Below are 21,260 nucleotides of genomic sequence, written 5' to 3' on the forward strand. Positions count from 1 at the left end.
CAAGTATAAGCCCAATCGACCCAATCTCTCCTCATACGTCATTCCTGCCATCCCGGGTATCAGTCTGGGGAATCTTCGCTGCACTCCCTCCATGGCAAGAACATCCTTCCTCAGATAAGGCGACCAAAACTGCACACAATACTCAAGGTGTGGTCTCACCAAGGCCTGTACAACTGCAGCAAGACATCCTTGTTCCTGTACTCAAACCCTTTTGCAACAAAGGCCAAAATACCATTTGCCTTCTTAACCGTCTGCTGCACCTGCATGCTTACCTTCAGTGACTGGTGCACAACAACACCCAGGTCTCGTTGCACTTCCCCTTCTCCCAATTTATTGCCATTCAGATAATATACTGCCTTCCTGTTTTTGCCACCGAAGTGGATAACCTCACATTTATCCACATTATACTGCATCTGTCCAATCACCCAACCTGTCCAAATCATACTGGAGTTTCTCGGCATCCTCCTCACAGCACACACGCCCACCCAGCTTTGTGTCATCTGCAAACTTGGAGATATTACATCTAGTTCCCTTATCTAGATCACTAATATACATTGTGAATAGCTGGGGTCCGAGGACCGATCCCTGTGGTACCCCACTCGTCACTGCCTGCCACTCAGAAAAAGACCCGTTTATTCCAGCTCTTTGCTTTCTGTCTGCCAACCAGTTCTCTATCCAAGTCAGTACCTTGTCCCCAATCCCATGTGCCTTAACTTTACACGCTAATCTCTTATGCGGGACCTTATCGAAAGCCTTCTGAAAGTCCAAATACACCACATCCACTGGTTCTCCCTTTATCTATTCTACCAGTTACATCCTCAAAATTCCAGTACATTAGTCAAGCACAATTTACTTTTTGTAAATCCATGTTGACTTTGTCCGATCCTGTCACTGTTTTCGAGGTGCTCTGCTATTACATCTTTTATCATGGACTCTAGCATTTTCCCCACTACCGATATCGGTAGTAATTCCCTGTTTTTTCTCACCCCACTATTCAAAAAAGGTGGTAAACATTGGCACAGTTCCCATGGATTGGAGGGTAGCTAGAGTCTATAAAATTTTGGAAGATGACCAGCAATGCATCTACTATTTTGAGGACCACTTCCTTAAGTACTCTAGGATGTAGATTATCAGGCCCTGGGGATTTATCGGCCTTCAATCCCATCAATTTCCCTAACACCATTTCCCTACAAATACTGATTTCATTCAGTTCCTCCCTTTCATTAGACCCTATGTTCCCTGACATATCTGGGAGGTTATTTGTGTCCTCCTTTGTGAAGACAGAACCAAAGTATGTATTTAATTGGTCAACCATTTCTTTGTTTCCCATTATAAATTGGGTCTTTAGTTCAAGTATTTAGGATAGGGTTAGGGGTTTGGGGGGCTGAGGTCAGGTGTTAATTTTGTGCGCACCGCGCTCCTCCGCCTGGCTGGTTGGCGTGATGTCATTTAAACATTGCGCGCCTAGAATTGTAGAACGGTCACAGCGCAGAAGGAGGCCATTTGACCCGTCGAGCCTGTGGCGGCTCTCTGCAACGAACGATTGAAAAAACGCAACTCAAATTAACCAGACCATTTTTAATTTAAATTCTTTTGAGTGATTTATTTAATTCAGTTTTTCCAATGGGGAAAAATCCTTTCAATAATCTCAGTCTGTGATTGATTTAAAACTGGGTGTGGCTTCTTTAAGACTTGTCAGGCTCAAGCCCTTACCTGATGACATCATGCAAACATTACGTCAGGTGCAAGCTCTTCCCTCATGACGTCAGGCGCATGCCCTTACGTCAAGACGTCGCCACGGTCGCCCGTCAATCAGGTCCTGAAAACCCCGCCCCCTCACCATTAAAATTTAACAAATCATAAAATAAGACAAATTAAAATCGACCCATGGGCAGTTTTTCTAAAAAGCAAATCTTTCGAAAATGAATTTTTAAATAAAAAGCAGCGTTAATCTTAGCTCCGCCCGTTGGCCGGCCGCGCATGCGTACTGCTCTTCGGAAACTCGCCTCCTTCATTTACATAAATTATTTTTTTCAAAAGAAAAATTCCGCACAGCGAGTGAAATAATTTCATTAAAGAGAAACAAGAGATAAATTATATATAAATTAGTGAAGGGACCAGGCGAGCGGGTGTATTATAATAAACCCCGCCCCTTGTCTCAGCCCCGCCCCCTTTATTTACATAAATCGTCATTAACATTTAATTTATTCAAATCTCAGATTCTTTCTATAATTTAAAGCGCGGAGGAGGAGGTGGATTTTATAAAAACTAAGTATATAATTTATTGACGGCTACGACTTGGCCCCGCCCACTCCCCTCCGTTCACCCCTCCTCTTCACCGCGCATGCGGCATAGTGTGGTTTGAGTGAGTGACGGCAGTGCACAGGCGCAGTGGCGTCCCATGGATGAGGGACGGCAATGCGCATGCGGTGTAGCGTCGATGAGGGGTGAATGTTGGTAGTGCGCATGTGGAGTTGAGTGGAACGGCGCCGCGCATGCGGCGTAGCGTCGATGGGGGAAGTGACGGCAGTGCGCATGCGGAATAGTGTGCAAGGGGGAATTGACGGCAGTGCGCATGCGGAGTAGTGTGGAAGGGGGAATTGACGGCACTGCGCATGCGGAGTAGTGAGGATGGGGAAATTGACGGCAGTGCGCATGCGGAGTAGTGAGGATGGGGAAATTGACGGCACTGCGCATGCGGAATAGTGTGGAAGGGGGAAGTGACGGCAGTGCGCATGCGGAGTAGTGAGGAAGGGGGAAAGTGACGGCGCTGCGCATGCGGAGTTGTGAGGAAGGGGAAAGTGACGGCAGTGCGCATGCGGTGTAGTGAGGAAGGTGGTGAGTGACGGCAGTGCGCATGCGGGTTGAGGCGGCCGGGCGGCCATTTGCCGGGCCCCGGGTGGCGGGAGGAGGCGGAGACCGCGGCTCCGGCAGCGCAGCATGGCCGTCAGCCTGGACAAGGAGGCCTATTACCGGCGGCTCAAGCGGCTCTACAACCACTGGAAGGTAAAAGGCGAGCGGGCGGGCAGGCCGGGGCCGCAACCACCCTCCTCTCCTCCCCGGCACCGAGCACCTCGGCCCCGGGCCCAGCTCCGAACGCCAGCCCCAGGCTTCGGGCCCAGTCACAGCCGCGGAGCCGCGGCCTGGAGTGGCGGGACCCGAGCCTCAAACCTCATCATTTACACCGGGAAGCTTGGCTAAAACCATCATTTATAGCTAAAAACCTGATTTAAATTATAATTTATACCGTAAAAGCTGATTTAAATTTTAATGTATGCATTAATAGCTGATTATTTATATCTAAAAAACTGATTAAAATGATAATTTACATCTAAAAAATGGATTAAAATGATAATTTACATCTAAAAAACGGATTAAAATGACAATTTACATCTAAAAAACGGATTAAAATGGTCATTTATATCTGAAAAGCTGATTAAAAGTATAATTTATATTTTAAAAGCTGATTTAAATGAGGATTTATATGTAAAAACCTGCTTTAAATCATTTACATAAGCTGATTTAAATCATTTATATCAATGGCTGATTTTAATAATTTATTTACACATAAGCTGATTTTTAATTATAATTTATACATTAAAAGCTGATTAAATGAGTTTTATTGATAAGACAACTAGCAGATTTGTATTGATGCTAATGCACGTTTAATCTTGAAATAATCGCCATTTAAAGTCTCCAAAATCTCATTAAAAGTTGCCCTTTGCAATCTGGTACAAAAATCTATCCTCGAGTTTGCTAAAATTGCATTTAAAATATTGTTTAAAGAAACAAATTAAACTTATTCACGTCCCAAGCCAGCTTACATTAAAAATAAACTTGCATTTTCCAGCACCTCGTGATGTCCCAAAGCGCTTCAAATCCGAGCAGATCCTCGTCCCATTAAACAGGCCTCGAACGCACCCAATTTCTTTGCAGCGGTCAGGTTTTCCCGTTGTAAACTCCTGTGACCGCCGTTGCAATGGGAATTTCCTATGTCAACGTGTCACGCTGCGGTTGCACCTGCCCGCCAGTGGTGGCGCTGCAGAACCACAGGAACGACAGCGCCTTTCACCAGCTCGGAGCGTCCCAAAGTGTTGCACAGCCAATGACGTACTTTGGTTTCTGTTGCAAATGAAGGAAGCTATTAAATCCGATCAGATCCTCGCCCCATTAAACTGATCTTCGCCGAATCGATTTAAGTGGGTCTCGAACACGCCGGATTTCTTTGCAGCGGTCGTTGTTTCCCATTGTAAACTCCTGTGATCGCTGTTTAGATACAAATTATCATTTAATGTATAAATTGTGATTTTAAGCACAAATTGGAAACACTCCGCAGGTCAGTCAGCATCTCTGGAGAGAGACAGCATTAACACTTCAGGTTGATGATCTTTCATCAGAACTCAAGATTTCAGATTTCCAGCATCCACAGTATCCTGCAGTAGTGTCCGTGGGATCTTTTACGTCCACCTGAGAGGGCAGATGGTTTAACGGCACCTCCGACAGTGCAGCGCTCCCTCAGTATTGACCCTCCGACAGTGCAGGTACAGCACAGGTTAGATACAGAGTAAAGCTCCCTCTACATTGTCCCATCAAACACTCCCAGGGCAGGTACAGCACGGGGTTAGATACAGAGTAAAGCTCCCTCTACACTGTCCCATCAAACACTCACAGGGCAGGTACAGCACGGGTTAGATAGAGAGTAAAGCTTCCTCTACACTGTCCCATCAAACACTCACAGGGCAGGTACAGCACGGGTTAGATACAGAGTAAAGCTCCCTCTACACTGTCCCATCAAACACTCCCAGGGCAGGTACAGCACGGGTTAGATACAGAGTAAAGCTCCCTCTACACTGTCCCATCAAACACTCCCAGGGCAGGTACAGCACGGGTTAGATACAGAGTAAAGCTCCCTCTACACTGTCCCATCAAACATTCACAGGGCAGGTACAGCACGGGTTAGATACAGAGTAAAGCTCCCTCTACACTGTCCCATCAAACACTCCCAGGGCAGGTACAGCACGGGGTTAGATACAGAGTAAAGCTCCCTCTACACTGTCCCATCAAACACTCCCAGGGCAGGTACAGCACGGGGTTAGATACAGAGTAAAGCTCCCTCTACACTGTCCCATCAAACACTCCCAGGGCAGGTACAGCACGGGTTAGATACAGGGTAAAGCTCCCTCTACACTGTCCCATCAAACACTCACAGGGCAGGTACAGCACGGGTTAGATACAGAGTAAAGCTCCCTCTACACTGTCCCATCAAACACTCCCAGGGCAGGTACAGCACGGGTTAGATACAGAGTAAAGCTCCCTCTACACTGTCCCATCAAACACTCCCAGGGCAGGTACAGCACGGGTTAGATACAGAGTAAAGCTCCCTCTACACTGTCCCATCAAACACTCACAGGGCAGGTACAGCACGGGTTAGATACAGAGTAAAGCTCCCTCTACACTGTCCCATCAAACACTCCCAGGGCAGGTACAGCACGGGGTTAGATACAGAGTAAAGCTCCCTCTACACTGTCCCATCAAACACTCCCAGGGCAGGTACAGCACGGGGTTAGATACAGAGTAAAGCTCCCTCTACACTGTCCCATCAAACACTCCCAGGGCAGGTACAGCACGGGTTAGATACAGAGTAAAGCTCCCTCTACACTGTCCCATCAAACACTCACAGGGCAGGTACAGCACGGGTTAGATACAGAGTAAAGCTCCCTCTACACTGTCCCATCAAACACTCCCAGGGCAGGTACAGCACGGGGTTAGATACAGAGTAAAGCTCCCTCTACACTGTCCCATCAAACACTCCCAGGGCAGGTACAGCACAGGTTTAGATACAGAGTAAAGCTCTCTCTACACTGTCCCATCAAACACTCCCAGGGCAGGAACAGCACGGGTTAGATACAGAGTAAAGCTCCCTCTACACTGTCCCATCAAACACTCCCAGGGCAGGTACAGCACCGGTTAGATACAGAGTAAAGCTCCCTCTACACTGTCCCATCAAACACTCCCAGGGCAGATACAGCACAGGTTTAGATACAGAGTAAAGCTCTCTCTACACTGTCCCATCAAACACTCCCAGGGCAGGGACAGCACGGGTTCGATACAGAGTAAAGCTCCCTCTACACTGTCCCATCAAACACTCCCAGGGCAGGTACAGCACGGGTTAGATACAGAGTAAAGCTCCCTCTACACTGTCCCATCAAACACTCCCAGGGCAGGTACAGCACAGGTTAGATACAGAGTAAAGCTCCCTCTACACTGTCCCATCAAACACTCCCAGGGCAGATACAGCACAGGTTTAGATACAGAGTAAAGCTCTCTCTACACTGTCCCATCAAACACTCCCAGGGCAGGAACAGCACGGGTTAGATACAGAGTAAAGCTCCCTCTACACTGTCCCATCAAACACTCCCAGGGCAGATACAGCACAGGTTTAGATACAGAGTAAAGCTCTCTCTACACTGTCCCATCAAACACTCCCAGGGCAGGAACAGCACGGGTTAGATACAGAGTAAAGCTCCCTCTACACTGTCCCATCAAACACTCCCAGGGCAGGTACAGCACGGGTTAGATACAGAGTAAAGCTCCCTCTACACTGTCCCATCAAACACTCCCAGGGCAGGTACAGCACGGGTTAGATACAGAGTAAAGCTCCCTCTACACTGTCCCATCAAACACTCCCAGGGCAGGGACAGCACGGGGTTAGATACAGAGTAAAGCTCCCTCTACACTGTCCCATCAAACACTCCCAGGGCAGGTACAGCATGGGTTAGATACAGAGTAAAGCTCCCTCTACACTGTCCCATCAAACACTCCCAGGGCAGGTACAGCACGGGTTAGATACAGAGTAAAGCTCCCCCTACACTGTCCCATCAAACACTCCCAGGGCAGGTACAGCACAGGTTTAGATACAGAGTAAAGCTCTCTCTACATTGTCCCATCAAACACTCCCAGGGCAGGTACAGCATGGGTTAAATACAGAGTAAACCTCCCTCTACACTGTCCCATCAAACACTCCCAGGGCAGGTACAGCACGGGTTAGATACAGAGTAAAGCTCCCTCTACACTGCCCCATCAAACACTCCCAGGGCAGGTACAGCACGGGTTAGATACAGAGTAAAGCTCTCTCTACATTGTCCCATCAAACACTCCCAGGGCAGGTACAGCACGGATTAGATACAGAGTAAAGCTCCCTCTACACTGTCCCATCAAACACTCCCAGGGCAGGTACAGCACGGTTTAGATACAGAGTAAAGCTCCCTCTACACTGTCCCATCAAACACACCCAGGGCAAGTACAGCACGGGTTAGGTGCAGAGTAAAGCTCCCTCTACACTGTCCCATCAAACACTCCCAGGGCAGGTACAGCACGGGGTTAGATACAGAGTAAAGCTCCCTCGACACTGTCCCATCAAACACTCCCAGGGCAGGTACAGCACGGTTTAGATACAGAGTAAAGCTCCCTCTACACTGTCCCATCAAACACACCCAGGGCAAGTACAGCACGGGTTAGGTGCAGAGTAAAGCTCCCTCTACACTGTCCCATCAAACACTCCCAGGGCAGGTACAGCACAGGGTTAGATACAGAGTAAAGCTCCCTCTACATTGTCCCATCAAACACTCCCAGGGCAGGTACAGCACGGGGTTAGATACAGAGTAAAGCTCCCTCTACACAGTCCCATCAAACACTCCCAGGGCAGGTACAGCACGGGGTTAGATACAGAGTAAAGCTCCCTCTACACTGTCCCATCAAACACTCCCAGGGCAGGTACAGCATGGGTTAGATACAGAGTAAAGCTCCCTCTACACTGTCCCATCAAACACTCCCAGGGCAAGTACAGCACGGGTTAGATACAGAGTAAAGCTCTCTCTACACTGTCCCATCAAACACTCCCAGGGCATGTACAGCATGGGTTAGATACAGAGTAAAGCTCCCTCTACACTGTCCCATCAAACACTCCCAGGGCAGGTACAGCACGGGTTAGATACAGAGTAAAGCTCCCTCTACACTGTCCCATCAAACACTCCCAGGGCAGGTACAGCACGGGTTAGGTACAGAGTAAAGCTCCCTCTACACTGTCCCATCACACACTCCCAGGGCAGGTACAGCACGGGTTAGATACAGAGTAAAGCTACCTCTACACTGTCCCATCAAACACTCCCAGGGCAAGTACAGCACGGGTTAGATACAGAGTAAAGCTCTCCCTGCACTGTCCCATCAAACACTCCCAGGGCAGGTACACCATGGGTTAGATACAGAGTAAAGCTCCCTCTACACTGTCCCATCAAACACTTCCAGGGCAGGTACAGCACGGGTTAGATACAGAGTAAAGCTCTCTCTACACTATCCCATCAAACACTCCCAGGGCAGGTACAGCACGGGTTAGATACAGAGTAAAGCTCCCTCTACATTGTCCCATCAAACACTCCCAGGGCAGGTACAGCATGGGTTCGATACAGAGTAAAGCTCCCTCTACACTGTCCCATCAAACACTTCCAGGGCAGGTACAGCACGGGTTAGATACAGAGTAAAGCTCTCTCTACACTATCCCATCAAACACTCCCAGGGCAGGTACAGCACGGGTTAGATACAGAGTAAAGCTCCCTCTACATTGTCCCATCAAACACTCCCAGGGCAGGTACAGCACGGGTTAGATACAGAGTAAAGCTCCCTCTACACTGTCCCATCAAACACTCCCAGGGCAGGTACAGCACGTGTTAGGTACAGAGTAAAGCTCCCTCTACACTGTCCCATCAAACACTCCCAGGGCAGGTACAGCAAGGGTTAGATACAGAGTAAAGCTCCCTCTACACTGTCCCATCAAACACTCCCAGGGCAGGTACAGCACAGGGTTAGATACAGAGTAAAGCTCCCTCTACACTGTCCCATCAAACACACCCAGGGCAAGTACAGCACGGGTTAGATACAGAGTAAAGCTCCCTCTACACTGTCTCATCAAACACTCCCATGGCAGGTGCAGCACAGGTTTAGATACAGAGAAAAGCTCCCTCTACACTGTCCCAGCAAAGACTCCCAGGACAGGTACAGCACGGGTTAGATACAGAGTAAAGCTCCCTCTACACTGTCCCATCAAACACTCCCAGGGCAGGTACAGCACGGGTTAGATACAGAGTAAAGCTCCCTCTACACTGTCCCATCAAACACTCCCGGGGCAGGTACAGCACGGGGTTAGATACAGAGTAAAGCTCCCTCTACACTGTCCCATCAAACACTCCCAGGGCAGGTACAGCATAGGTTAGATACAGAGTAAAGCTCCCTCTACACTGTCCCATCAAACACTCCCAGGGCAGGTACAGTATGGTGTTAGATACAGAGTAAAGCTCCCTCTGCACTGTCGCATCAAACACTCCCAGGGCAGGTACAGCACGGGTTAGATACAGAGTAAAGCTCCCTCTATACTGTCCCATCAAACACTCCCAGGGCAGGTACAGCACGGGTTAGATACAGAGTAAAGCTCCCTCTACACTGCCCCATCAAACACTCCCAGGGCAGGTACAGCACGGGTTAGATACAGAGTAAAGCTCCCTCTGCACTGTCCCATCAAACACTCCCAGGGCAGGTACAGCACGGGTTAGATACAGAGTAAAGCTCCCTCTACACTGTCCCATCAAACACTCCCAGGGCAGGTACAGCAGTGGTTATAGTAACAGGAGGAGGCCATTCAGCCCCTCGAGCCTGTTCCACCATTCAATTAGATCATGGCTGATCTGTACCTCACCTCCGTCTACCCATCTTTGCTCCGTATCCCTCGATACCCTTACCCAACAAAAATCTATCGACCTCAGTCTTGAAAGCTCCAATTGACCCCCAGCATCCACAGCCTTTTTGGGGGGGGGGGGTGGGTTCCAGATTTCCACCACCCTTTGTGTGAAGAAGTGCTTCCTGACATCACCCCTGAACGGCCTGGCTCTAATTTTAAGGTGGTGCCCCCTTGTTCTGGACTCCCCCCACCCCCCCCCCCCAGAGGAAATAGTTTCTTTCCGTCTCCCCTGTCGAATCCTTTAATCATCTTAAACAACTCGATTAGATCACCCCTTATTCTTCTATACTCGAGGCAGTACAAGCCCAGTCTGTGCAACCTGTCCTCGCAATTTAACCCTTTTAGCCCCGGTATCAGCCTGGTGAATCTGCCCTGCTCCCCGTCAGAGGCCAATTTTGCCTTACTGAGGTGCGGTGCCCAGAACTGAACACAAGTTACTCCAGATGGGGGTCTCAGAGCTTTATATAACAGTAACGTGACTTTCTCCCCTTTGTATCCAACGCTTGCGATAAAGGACAACATTCCATTCGCCTTTCTGATTTTTTTTTGTACCTGTCAACTAGCTTTTAGCCGAGCCCTAAGTCTCATAGAATCACAGAAAGTTACAGCACGGAAGGAGGCCATTTCGGCCCACCGTGTCCGCGCCGGCCAACAAAGAGCTATCCAGCCTAATCCCACTTCCCATCTCTTGGTCCGTAGCCCTGCAGGTTACAGCATCCCAAGTGCACATCCAAGTACTTTTTAAGTATCTTTACAAATCTCTCTGCTCCTCCTCAGTTCCGAGTCTCTCATCGTTCAGAAAACGCTCTGATCTATCTTTCTTGGGCCCCATGTGGGTGACCTCACACTTTCCCCACACTGAACTGCGTTTGCCACAGCTTTGCCCACGCACTGAATCTGTCGATGTCCCTTTGCAGCTGCCTGCTCCGGTCCACACTATTTACTGAGCCTCCTAACTTAGTGTCGTCAGCAAAGCTGGATATACAGCTCGCTATTCCTTTATCCAAGTCATTGATAAATATAGGGAAAAGCGGAGGCCCCAGTACATATCCCTGGGGGACACCACAAGTCACATCCTGCCAGTTTCAGTACATACCCATTCTCCAAACTCTCGTCCCCCATCTCCCAACCAATTTCCAACCCAAGTCGAAAGACTATCTCCAGTTCTGTGTGCTCCCATTTTTGCCGATAATCTCTTGGGTGGAACCTTATCGAAGGCTTGCTGGAAGTCCATTTCGATAAAGTCCATAGACTCTCGCTTATCTACCTTATTGGTGACCTCGTTTACTGCTGGTACTGATGAAGCGCCGCACTGTCGGAGGGGCAGTACTGAGGGAGCGCCGCACTGTTGGAGGGGCAGTACTGAGGGAGCGCTGCACTGTCGGGGGAGTACTGAGGGAGCGCAGCACTGTCGGGGGAGTACTGAGGGAGCGCCGCACTGTCGGAGGGGCAGTACTGAGGGAGCGCCGCACTGTCGGAGGGGCAGTACTGAGGGAGCGCCGCACTGTCGGAGGGTCAGTACTGAGGGAGCGCCGCACTGTCGGAGGGGCAGTACTGAGGGAGCGCGGCACTGTTGGAGGGGGAGTACTGAGGGAGCACCGCACTGTCGGAGGGGGAGTACTGAGGGAGGAGCAGTACTGAGGGAGTGCCGCACTGTCGGAGAGGCAGTACTGAGGGAACGCCGCACTGTCGGAGGGGGAGTACTGAGGGAGCACCGCACTGTTGGAGGAGCAGTACTGAGGGAGTGCCGCACTGTCGGAGGGGCAGTACTGAGGGAACGCTGCACTGTCGGAGGGGCAGTACTGAGGGAGCGCCGCACTGTCGGAGGGGCAGTACTGAGGGAGCGCCGCACTGTCGGAGGGGCAGTACTGAGGGAGCGCCGCACTGTCGGCGGAGCAGTACTGAGGGAGCTCTGCACTGTCGGAGGGGCAGTACTGAGGGAGTGCCGCACAGTCGGAGGAGCAGTACTGAGGGAGTGCCGCACTGTCGGGGGAGTACTGAGGGAGCGCTGCACTGTCGGAGGGGCAGTACTGAGGGAGCGCCGCACTGTCGGAGGGGCAGTACTGAGGGAACGCTGCACTGTCAGAGGGGCAGTACTGAGGGAGCGCTGCACTGTTGGAGGGGCAGTTTTTGAGAGGGTGTTTGGGGGTTATGTTACCTATTCTCGGGATCTAATCTGAATCTTGCTCCCTCTCCCCAGAAAGGCGAAGATGAATACAGTAAAGTTGATGCCATCGTGGTATCGGTGGGGGTCGATGAGGAGATTGTTTACGCAAAGTCCACAGCGTTACAGGTAAACTAACCTCCCCCCCCTGCACCCCACAACCAGCCCACAAGCCCCTCTCCCCACGTCACCTCTCCCCCGCCCGATCTTAAACAAAGGCAGTTATAATGGCATGAGGGCAGAACTGGCTAAAGTGGACTGGAAAAATAAATTAACGGGTAAGACCGTTGAAATGCAGTGGCGGACATTTAAGGAGATGTTTCATAACTCTCAACAAAAAAATATTCCAGTGAGAAAGAAAGATTTTAAGAGAAGGGAGCACCATCCGTGTCTAATTAAGGAAGTAAAGGATGGTATCAAATTGAAAACGAAGGCATACAATGTTGCCAAGATTGGTGGGAGACCAGAGGATTGGGAAATTTTTAACAACCAGCAAAGGATGACTAAATAAATAATGAGAGAAGATGAATTATGAGAGTAAACTGGCGAGAAACATTAAAACAGATAGTAAGAGCTTCTACAGGTATATAAAAAGGAAGAGAGTAGCTAAAGTAAACGTTGGTCCCTTAGAGGATGAGACTGGGGAATTAATAATGGTGAATGGGGAATTGGCAGGAGACTCTGAACAAATATTTTGTATCTGTCTTCACGGTAGAAGACACTAACAGCATCCCAATAATGGATAATCAAAGGGCCACAGGGAGGGGGGGAACTAAAGACTATCACTAAGGAAATAGTACTTGTTAAAATAATGGGACTAAAAGATGACAAGTCCCCTGGACCAGACGGCCTGCATCCCAGGGTCTTCAAAGAAGTGGCTGCAGAGATAGTGGATGCATTGGTTGCAATATACCAAAATTCCCTGGACTCTGGAGAGGTCCCAGCGGATTGGAAAACCGCAAATGTAACACCCCTATTTAAGAAAGGAGGGAGACAGAAAGCAGGAAACTATAGACCAGTTAGCCTAACATCTGCCGTTGGGAAAATGCTGGAGTCCTTCATTAAGGAAGCAGTAGCAGGGCATTTGAAAATACATAATGCAGTCAAACAGAGTCAGCATGGTTTTAGGAAAGGAAAATCATGCCCTCAAAAATCCCTCGCACCGCCGGGCACTTCAGCTAGTGTTTAATAATTTGCTGGAGTTCTTTGAGGAGGTAACGAGCAGGGTGGACAAAGGTGAACCAGTGGATGTGGTGTATTTGGATTTCCAGAAGGCATTCGATAAGGTGCCACATAAAAGGTTACTACACAAGAGCTCACAGGGTTGGGGGGTAATATATTAGCATGGATAGAGGATTGGCTAACTAACAGAAAGCAGAGAGTCGGGGTAAATGGTCATTTTCCGGTTGGCAAACGGTAACTAGTGGGGTGCCACAGGGATCGGTGCTGGGGCCCCAACTATTTACAATCTACATTAATGACTTGGATGAAGGGATCGAGTGTAATGTAGCCAAGTTTGCGGATGATACAAAGATGGGTGGGAAAGCAAGTTGTGCAGAGGACTCAAATAACCTGCAAAGGGATATAGACAGGCTAAGTGAGTGGGCAAACATGTGGCAGATGGAGTATAATGTGGGAAAGTGCGAGGTTATCCACTTTGGCAGGAAAAATAAAAAAGCAAATTATTATTTAAATGGAGAGATTACAAAATGCTACAGTTCAGAGGGACCTGGGGGTCCTTGTGCATGAACACACAAAGTTAGCATGCAGGTACAGCAAGTAATCAAAAAGGCAAATGGAATGTTGGCCTTTATTTCAAAGGGAATGGAGTATAAACGCAGGGAAACCTGTGGCATTCTCTGCCCCAGAGAGCTGTGGAGGCTGGGTCATTAAATACATTTAAAGTGGAGATAGACAGTATTCTGCCCTCGCAGCGCGTTCCTATGCAGAGCTAGACAGGTAGCTAACAACTTGATATCTTCCCATAAAAATCACAAGGCTTGACTTTTCTTGTAAACTTTACTGAAAGATTCTTACTGTGAAACTGAAATACAACACAGAAATGGAAGCACACATTAGTGTACAAGCACATAACTGATATGCATACACAGATTTAGGTACGTCTGAGCAACACAGTACATTTGGCATGTAACTTACCAAAACACGTGGAAACACAGCTTACTGTGAATATACATTTAGCAAACTGAAAGGCATTCTCTTTAAATTAGCCCTGTACATAGTGCATCAAAATACAGCTACACGTTAACCAGCTAGACAGAGAGCGAGCACTTCACGGCTAGCTCTGTAAGTTTGCTTACAGAGAAAAGTTACAAACTAAACATTTTCTGCAAATTATAGTGTACACTAATCATCTATAACGTTCACAGAATCACAGAAACCCCACAGTGCAGATAGAGGCCATTTCGGCCCATCGAGCCTGCACCGACACACATCCCACCCTATCCCCGTAACCCCACGTATTTAATCCCCCTAACACTAAGGGTCAATTTATCATGGCCAATCAACCTAACCCGCACATCTTTGGACTGTGGGAGGAAACCGGAGCACCCGGAGGAAACCCACGCAAACACGGGGAGAATGTGCAAACTCCACACAGACAGTCGCCCGAGGCCGGATTCGAACCCGGGTCCCTGACGCTGTGAGGCAACAGTGCTAACCACTATGCCACCAGCTGGACAGAGAGCGAGCACTTCATGGCTAGCTGTGTAAGTTTGCTTACAGAGAAAAGTTACAAACTAAACATTTTCTGCAAAATATAGTGTACTCATCTCTAACGTTCTCAAGTACTTACAGACAAATGGTGTCCAAGGCTGGAGCGTGACAAGAATATAACTTCCCAGACCATGTGTGGCTGCAGGTCTGTGATATACAGTAGTTTACTGCAGTTGCTAGGTACCAAATATCCACTAGGTGGCGGCACACAATGGAAATCGACCCAAATTACTCAAACCCCTGAATTAACTGGAAAACTAACATAAATTCCTAAAGAAAGGCAGCACAGACAGATTTTTGCAAGATAAGGGGGTGAAGGGTTATGGGGAGTGGGCGGGGAAGTGGCTTTGAGCCCAAGATCAGCCATGGTCTTATTGAATGACGGAGCAGGCTCGAGGGGCCAAGTGGCCTATTCCTGCTCCTTTTTCTTATGTTCCCTCCCTCCCTCGGCCTCTCACCCCCTCCCTCGGCCTCTACCCCTCCCCCTCCCTGTGCTCTCCTGCGATCCTGATCTCTGCGGCTCTGTCCTCTTCCCAGACTTGGCTGTTTGGCTACGAGCTGACAGACACCATCATGGTTTTTTTGCGAGGACAAGATTGTCTTCATGGCCAGCAAGAAGAAGGTGGAGTTCCTGAAACAGGTGGCCAACACCAAGGGCAGCGAGAACGCCAATGGGATTCCCGCCGTCACGCTGCTGGTCCGGGAGGAAGGTGAGTGAGGGGGAGAGGGAGCAAGAGACAGAGAGTCGGCAGTGGGGGAGAGAGGTGGTGAGTGAGGGGGGGAGAGAGACAGGGTCGGCAGTGGGGGGAGAGAGGTGGTGAGTGAGGGGGGAGAGAGACAGGGTCGGCAGTGGGGGGAGAGAGGTGGTGAGTGAGGGGGGAGAGAGACAGGGTCGGCAGTGGGGAGAGAGAGGTGGTGAGTGAGGGGGGGAGAGAGACAGGGTCGGCAGTGGGGGGAGAGAGGTGGTGAGTGAGGGGGGAGAGAGACAGGGTCGGCAGTGGGGGGAGAGAGAGGTGGTGAGTGAGGGGGGAGAGAGACAGGGTCGGCAGTGGGGGGAGAGAGGTGGTGAGTGAGGGGGAGAGAGAGACAGGGTCGGCAGTGGGGGAGAGAGGTGGTGAGTGAGGGGGAGAGAGAGACAGGGTCGGCAGTGGGGGAGAGAGAGGTGGTGAGTGAGGGGGGAGAGAGACAGGGTCGGCAGTGGGGGAGAGAGGTGGTGAGTGAGGGGGGAGAGAGAGACAGGGTCGGCAGTGGGGGAGAGAGAGGTGGTGAGTGAGGGGAGAGAGAGACAGGGTCGGCAGTGGGGGGAGAGAGGTGGTGAGTGAGGGGGGGAGAGAGACAGGGTCGGCAGTGGGGGGGGAGAGGTGGTGAGTGAGGGGGGGAGAGAGACAGGGTCGGCAGTTGGGGGGGGAGAGAGGTGGTGAGTGAGGGGGAGAGAGACACAGGGTCGGCAGTGGGGGGGAGAGAGAGGTGGTGAGGTGAGGGGGGGAGAGAGACAGGGTCGGCAGTGGGGGGGGAGAGAGAGACAGGGTCGGCAGTGGGGGAGAGAGAGGTGGTGAGTGAGGGGGAGAGAGAGACAGGGTCGGCAGTGGGGGGGAGAGAGGTGGTGAGTGAGGGGGAGAGAGACAGGGTCGGCAGTGGGGGGAGAGAGAGGTGGTGAGTGAGGGGGGGGAGAGAGACAGGGTCGGCAGTGGGGGGAGAGAGGTGGTGAGTGAGGGGGGGGAGAGAGACAGGGTCGGCAGTGGGGGGAGAGAGGTGGTGAGTGAGGGGGGAGAGAGACAGGGTCAGCAGTGGGGGGAGAGAGAGGTGGTGAGTGAGGGGGGGAGAGAGACAGGGTCGGCAGTGGGGGGGAGAGAGGTGGTGAGTGAGGGGGAGAGAGAGACAGGGTCGGCAGTGGGGGGAGAGAGAGGTGGTGAGTGAGGGGGGGGAGAGACAGGGTCAGCAGTGGGGGGAGAGAGAGGTGGTGAGTGAGGGGGGGAGAGAGACAGGGTCGGCAGTGGGGGGAGAGAGAGGTGGTGAGTGAGGGGGGGGAGAGAGACAGGGTCGGCAGTGGGGGGAGAGAGGTGGTGAGTGAGGGGAGAGAGACAGGGTCGGCAGTGGGGGGAGAGAGAGGTGAGTGAGTGAGGGGGAGAGAGACAGGGTCGGCAGTGGGGGGAGAGAGAGGGTGGTGAGTGAGGGGGGGAGAGAGACAGGGTCGGCAGTGGGGGGAGAGAGAGGTGGTGAGTGAGGGGGGAGAGAGACAGGGTCGGCAGTGGGGAGAGAGGTGGTGAGTGAGGGGGGAGAGAGACAGGGTCGGCAGTGGGGAGAGAGGTGGTGAGTGAGGGGGAGAGAGAGACAGGGTCGGCAGTGGGGGGGAGAGAGGTGGTGAGTGAGGGGGGAGAGAGACAGGGTCGGCAGTGGGGAGAGAGAGGTGGTGAGTGAGGGGGAGAGAGACAGGGGTCGGCAGTGGGGGGAGAGAGGTGGTGAGTGAGGGGGAGAGAGACGGTCGGCAGGGGGGGAGAGAGGTGGTGAGTGAGGGGGGGAGAGAGACAGGGTCGGCAGTGGGGGGAGAGAGAGGTGGTGAGTGAGGGGGAGAGAGAGACAGGGTCGGCAGTGGGGGGGGAGAGGTGGTGAGTGAGGGGGAGAGAGAGACAGGGTCGGCAGTGGGGGAGAGAGAGGTGGTGAGTGAGGGGGGGAGAGACAGGGTCGGCAGTGGGGGAGAAAGAGAGGTGGTGAGTGAGGGGGAGAGAGAGACAGGGTCGGCAGTGGGGGGGAGAGAGAGGTGGTGAGTGAGGGGGGAGAGAGACAGGGTCGGCAGTGGGGGGGAGAGAGAGGTGGTGAGTGAGGGGGAGGAGAGAGACAGGGTCGGCAGTGGGGGGAGAGAGGTGGTGAGTGAGGGGGGGAGAGAGACAGGGTCGGCAGTGGGGGGGAGAGAGGTGGTGAGTGAGGGGGAGAGAGAGACAGGGTCGGCAGTGGGGAGAGAGAGGTGGTGAGTGAGGGGGGAGAGAGACAGGGTCGGCAGTGGGGGGGAGAGAGGTGGTGAGTGAGGGGGAGAGAGAGACAGGGTCGGCAGTGGGGAGAGAGAGGTGGTGAGTGAGGGGGAGAGAGACAGGGTCGGCAGTGGGGGGAGAGAGAGGTGGTGAGTGAGGGGGGAGAGAGACAGGGTCGGCAGTGGGGGGAGAGAGGTGGTGAGTGAGGGGGGGAGAGAGACAGGGTCGGCAGTGGGGGGAGAGAGAGGTGGTGAGTGAGGGGGGGGAGAGAGACAGGGTCGGCAGTGGGGAGAGAGGTGGTGAGTGAGGGGGAGAGAGAGACAGGGTCGGCAGTGGGGGGGAGAGAGAGGTGGTGAGTGAGGGGGGGAGAGAGACAGGGTCGGCAGTGGGGGGAGAGAGAGGTGGTGAGTGAGGGGGGAGAGAGACAGGGTCGGCAGTGGGGGGGGAGAGAAGGTGGTGAGTGAGGGGGGGAGAGAGACAGGGTCGGCAGTGGGGGGAGAGAGGTGGTGAGTGAGGGGGGGAGAGAGACAGGGTCGGCAGTGGGGGGAGAGAGGTGGTGAGTGAGGGGGGAGAGAGACAGGGTCGGCAGTGGGGGGGAGAGAAGGTGGTGAGTGAGGGGGAGAGAGAGACAGGGTCGGCAGTGGGGGGAGAGAGAGGTGGTGAGTGAGGGGGGAGAGAGACAGGGTCGGCAGTGGGGGGAGAGAGGTGGTGAGTGAGGGGGGAGAGAGACAGGGTCGGCAGTGGGGGGGGAGGAGAAGGTGGTGAGAGGGGGGAGAGAGACAGGGTCGGCAGTGGGGGGGGAGAGAGAGGTGGTGAGTGAGGGGGGGAGAGAGACAGGGTCGGCAGTGGGGGGAGAGAGGTGGTGAGTGAGGGGGGCGAGAGACAGGGTCGGCAGTGGGGGGAGAGAGAGGTGGTGAGTGAGGGGGGGAGAGAGACAGGGTCGGCAGTGGGGGGAGAGAGAGGTGGTGAGTGAGGGGGAGAGAGAGGTGGTGAGTGAGGGGGAGAGAGACAGGGTCGGCAGTGGGGGAGAGAGAGACAGGGTCGGCAGTGGGGGGAGAGAGAGGTGGTGAGTGAGGGGGGGAGAGACAGGGTCGGCAGTGGGGGGAGAGAGAGGTGGTGAGTGAGGGGGGGAGAGAGACAGGGTCGGCAGTGGGGGGAGAGAGAGGTGGTGAGTGAGGGGGGGAGAGACAGGGTCGGCAGTGGGGAGAGAGGTGGTGAGTGAGGGGGGGAGAGAGACAGGGTCGGCAGTGGGGGGAGAGAGAGGTGGTGAGTGAGGGGGAGAGAGACAGGGTCGGCAGTGGGGGAGAGAGAGACAGGGTCGGCAGTGGGGGAGAGAGAGGTGGTGAGTGAGGGGGGGAGAGACAGGGTCGGCAGTGGGGGAGAGAGAAGGTGGTGAGTGAGGGGGGGGAGAGAGACAGGGTCGGCAGTGGGGGGAGAGAGAGGTGGTGAGTGAGGGGGGGAGAGACAGGGTCGGCAGTGGGGGAGAGAGGTGGTGAGTGAGGGGGGGAGAGAGACAGGGTCGGCAGTGGGGGGAGAGAGAGGTGGTGAGTGAGGGGGAGAGAGACAGGGTCGGCAGTGGGTGGAGAGAGAGGTGGTGAGTGAGGGGGGGAGAGAGACAGGGTCGGCAGTGGGGGAGAGAGGTGGTGAGTGAGGGGGGGAGAGAGACAGGGTCGGCAGTGGGGGGGAGAGAGAGGTGGTGAGTGAGGGGGAGAGAGAGACAGGGTCGCAGTGGGGGGGAGAGAGAGGTGGTGAGTGAGGGGGGAGAGAGAGACAGGGTCGGCAGTGGGGGGAGAGAGAGGTGGTGAGTGAGGGGGAGAGAGACAGGGTCGGCAGTGGGGGAGAGAGAGGTGGTGAGTGAGGGGGGGAGAGAGACAGGGTCGGCAGTGGGGGGAGAGAGAGGTGGTGAGTGAGGGGGAGAGAGAGACAGGGTCGGCAGTGGGGGGAGAGAGGTGGTGAGTGAGGGGGGGAGAGACAGGGTCGGCAGTGGGGGAGAGAGAGGTGGGTGAGTGAGGGGGGGAGAGAGACAGGGTCGGCAGTGGGGGGAGAGAGAGGTGGTGAGTGAGGGGAGAGAGAGACAGGGTCGGCAGTGGGGGGAGAGAGGGTGGTGAGTGAGGGGGGGAGAGAGACAGGGTCGGCAGTGGGGGAGAGAGAGGTGGTGAGTGGGGGGGGAGAGAGACAGGGTCGGCAGTGGGGGGAGAGAGAGGTGGTGAGTGAGGGGGGAGAGAGACAGGGTCGGTGAGTGGGGGAGAGAGAGGGGGAGAGAGACAGGGTCGGCAGTGGGGGGAGAGAGAGGTGGTGAGTGAGGGGGGAGAGAGACAGGGTCGGCAGTGGGGGAGAGAGGTGGTGAGAGTGAGGGGGAGAGAGAGACAGGGTCGGCAGTGGGGGGAGAGAGAGGTGGTGAGTGAGGGGGGGGAGAGAGACAGGGTCGGCAGTGGGGGGAGAGAGGTGGTGAGTGAGGGGGGGAGAGAGACAGGGTCGGCAGTGGGGGGAGAGAGAGGTGGTGAGTGAGGGGGGGAGAGAGACAGGGTCGGCAGTGGGGGGAGAGAGGTGGTGAGTGAGGGGGGAGAGAGACAGGGTCGCAGTGGGGGGGAGAGGTGGTGAGTGAGGGAGAGAGAGAGACAGGGTCGGCAGTGGGGGGAGAGAAGGTGGTGAGTGAGGGGGGGAGAGAGACAGGGTCGGCAGTGGGGGGAGAGAGAGGTGGTGAGTGAGGGGGGGAGAGAGACAGGGTCGGCAGTGGGGGAGAGAGGTGGTGAGTGAGGGGGGAGAGAGACAGGGTCGGCAGTGGGGGGGAGAGAAGGTGGTGAGTGAGGGGGGGAGAGAGACAGGGTCAGCAGTGGGGGGAGAGAGAGGTGGTGAGTGAGGGGGAGAGAGAGACAGGGTCGGCAGTGGGGGGGGTGAGGTGGTGAGTGAGGGGGGGAGAGAGACAGGGTCAGCAGTGGGGGGAGAGAGGTGGTGAGTGAGGGGGGGGAGAGAGACAGGGTCAGCAGTGGGGGGAGAGAGAGGTGGTGAGTGAGAGAGAGACAGGGTCGGCAGTGGGGGGAGAGAGGTGGTGAGTGAGGGGGGGAGAGGAGACAGGGTCGGCAGTGGGGGGAGAGAGGTGGTGAGTGAGGGGGGAGAGAGAGAGACAGGGTCGGCAGTGGGGGGGAGAGAGAGGTGGTGAGTGAGGGGGGGGAGAGAGACAGGGTCGGCAGTGGGGGGAGAGAGGTGGTGAGAGAGGGGGGGAGAGGGACAGGGTCGGCAGTGGGGGGAGAGAGGTGGTGAGTGAGGGGGGGGAGAGAGACAGGGTCGGCAGTGGGGGGAGAGAGGTGGTGAGTGAGGGGGAGAGAGAGACAGGGTCGGCAGTGGGGGGAGAGAGGTGGGTGAGTGAGGGGGGGAGAGAGACAGGGTCGGCAGTGGGGGGAGAGAGGTGGTGAGTGAGGGGGGGGAGAGAGACAGGGTCGCAGTGGGGGGAGAGAGGTGGTGAGTGAGGGGGAGAGAGAGACAGGGTCGGCAGTGGGGGGAGAGAGGTGGTGAGTGAGGGGGGGGAGAGAGACAGGGTCGGCAGTGGGGGAGAGAGGTGGTGAGTGAGGGGGGGAGAGAGACAGGGTCGGCAGTGGGGGGAGAGAGAGGT

The 21,260-nt window shown here is 53.9% G+C and overlaps 1 protein-coding gene across 1 annotated transcript in view; it reads left to right on the plus strand.

Moving 5' to 3' along the window:
* The first annotated feature begins 2,831 nt into the window (after window positions 1-2,831).
* The window catches only part of supt16h (SPT16 homolog, facilitates chromatin remodeling subunit), a 107,057-nt gene continuing 88,628 nt past the window's right edge, over window positions 2,832-21,260 (plus strand). Inside the window, exons 1-2 of the mRNA XM_085984291.1 lie at window positions 2,832-3,006; window positions 11,988-12,080. Of these exons, the coding sequence (XP_085840417.1) occupies window positions 2,941-3,006; window positions 11,988-12,080 (159 nt within the window). The 5' untranslated portion in view covers window positions 2,832-2,940. The remainder of the gene's footprint in view (window positions 3,007-11,987; window positions 12,081-21,260) is intronic.

Source organism: Somniosus microcephalus, chromosome 4 (genome assembly GCF_052327205.1).
Source record: "Somniosus microcephalus isolate GS21.2 chromosome 4, FLI_Smic_1.0, whole genome shotgun sequence".
Lineage (NCBI taxonomy): Eukaryota > Metazoa > Chordata > Chondrichthyes > Squaliformes > Somniosidae > Somniosus > Somniosus microcephalus.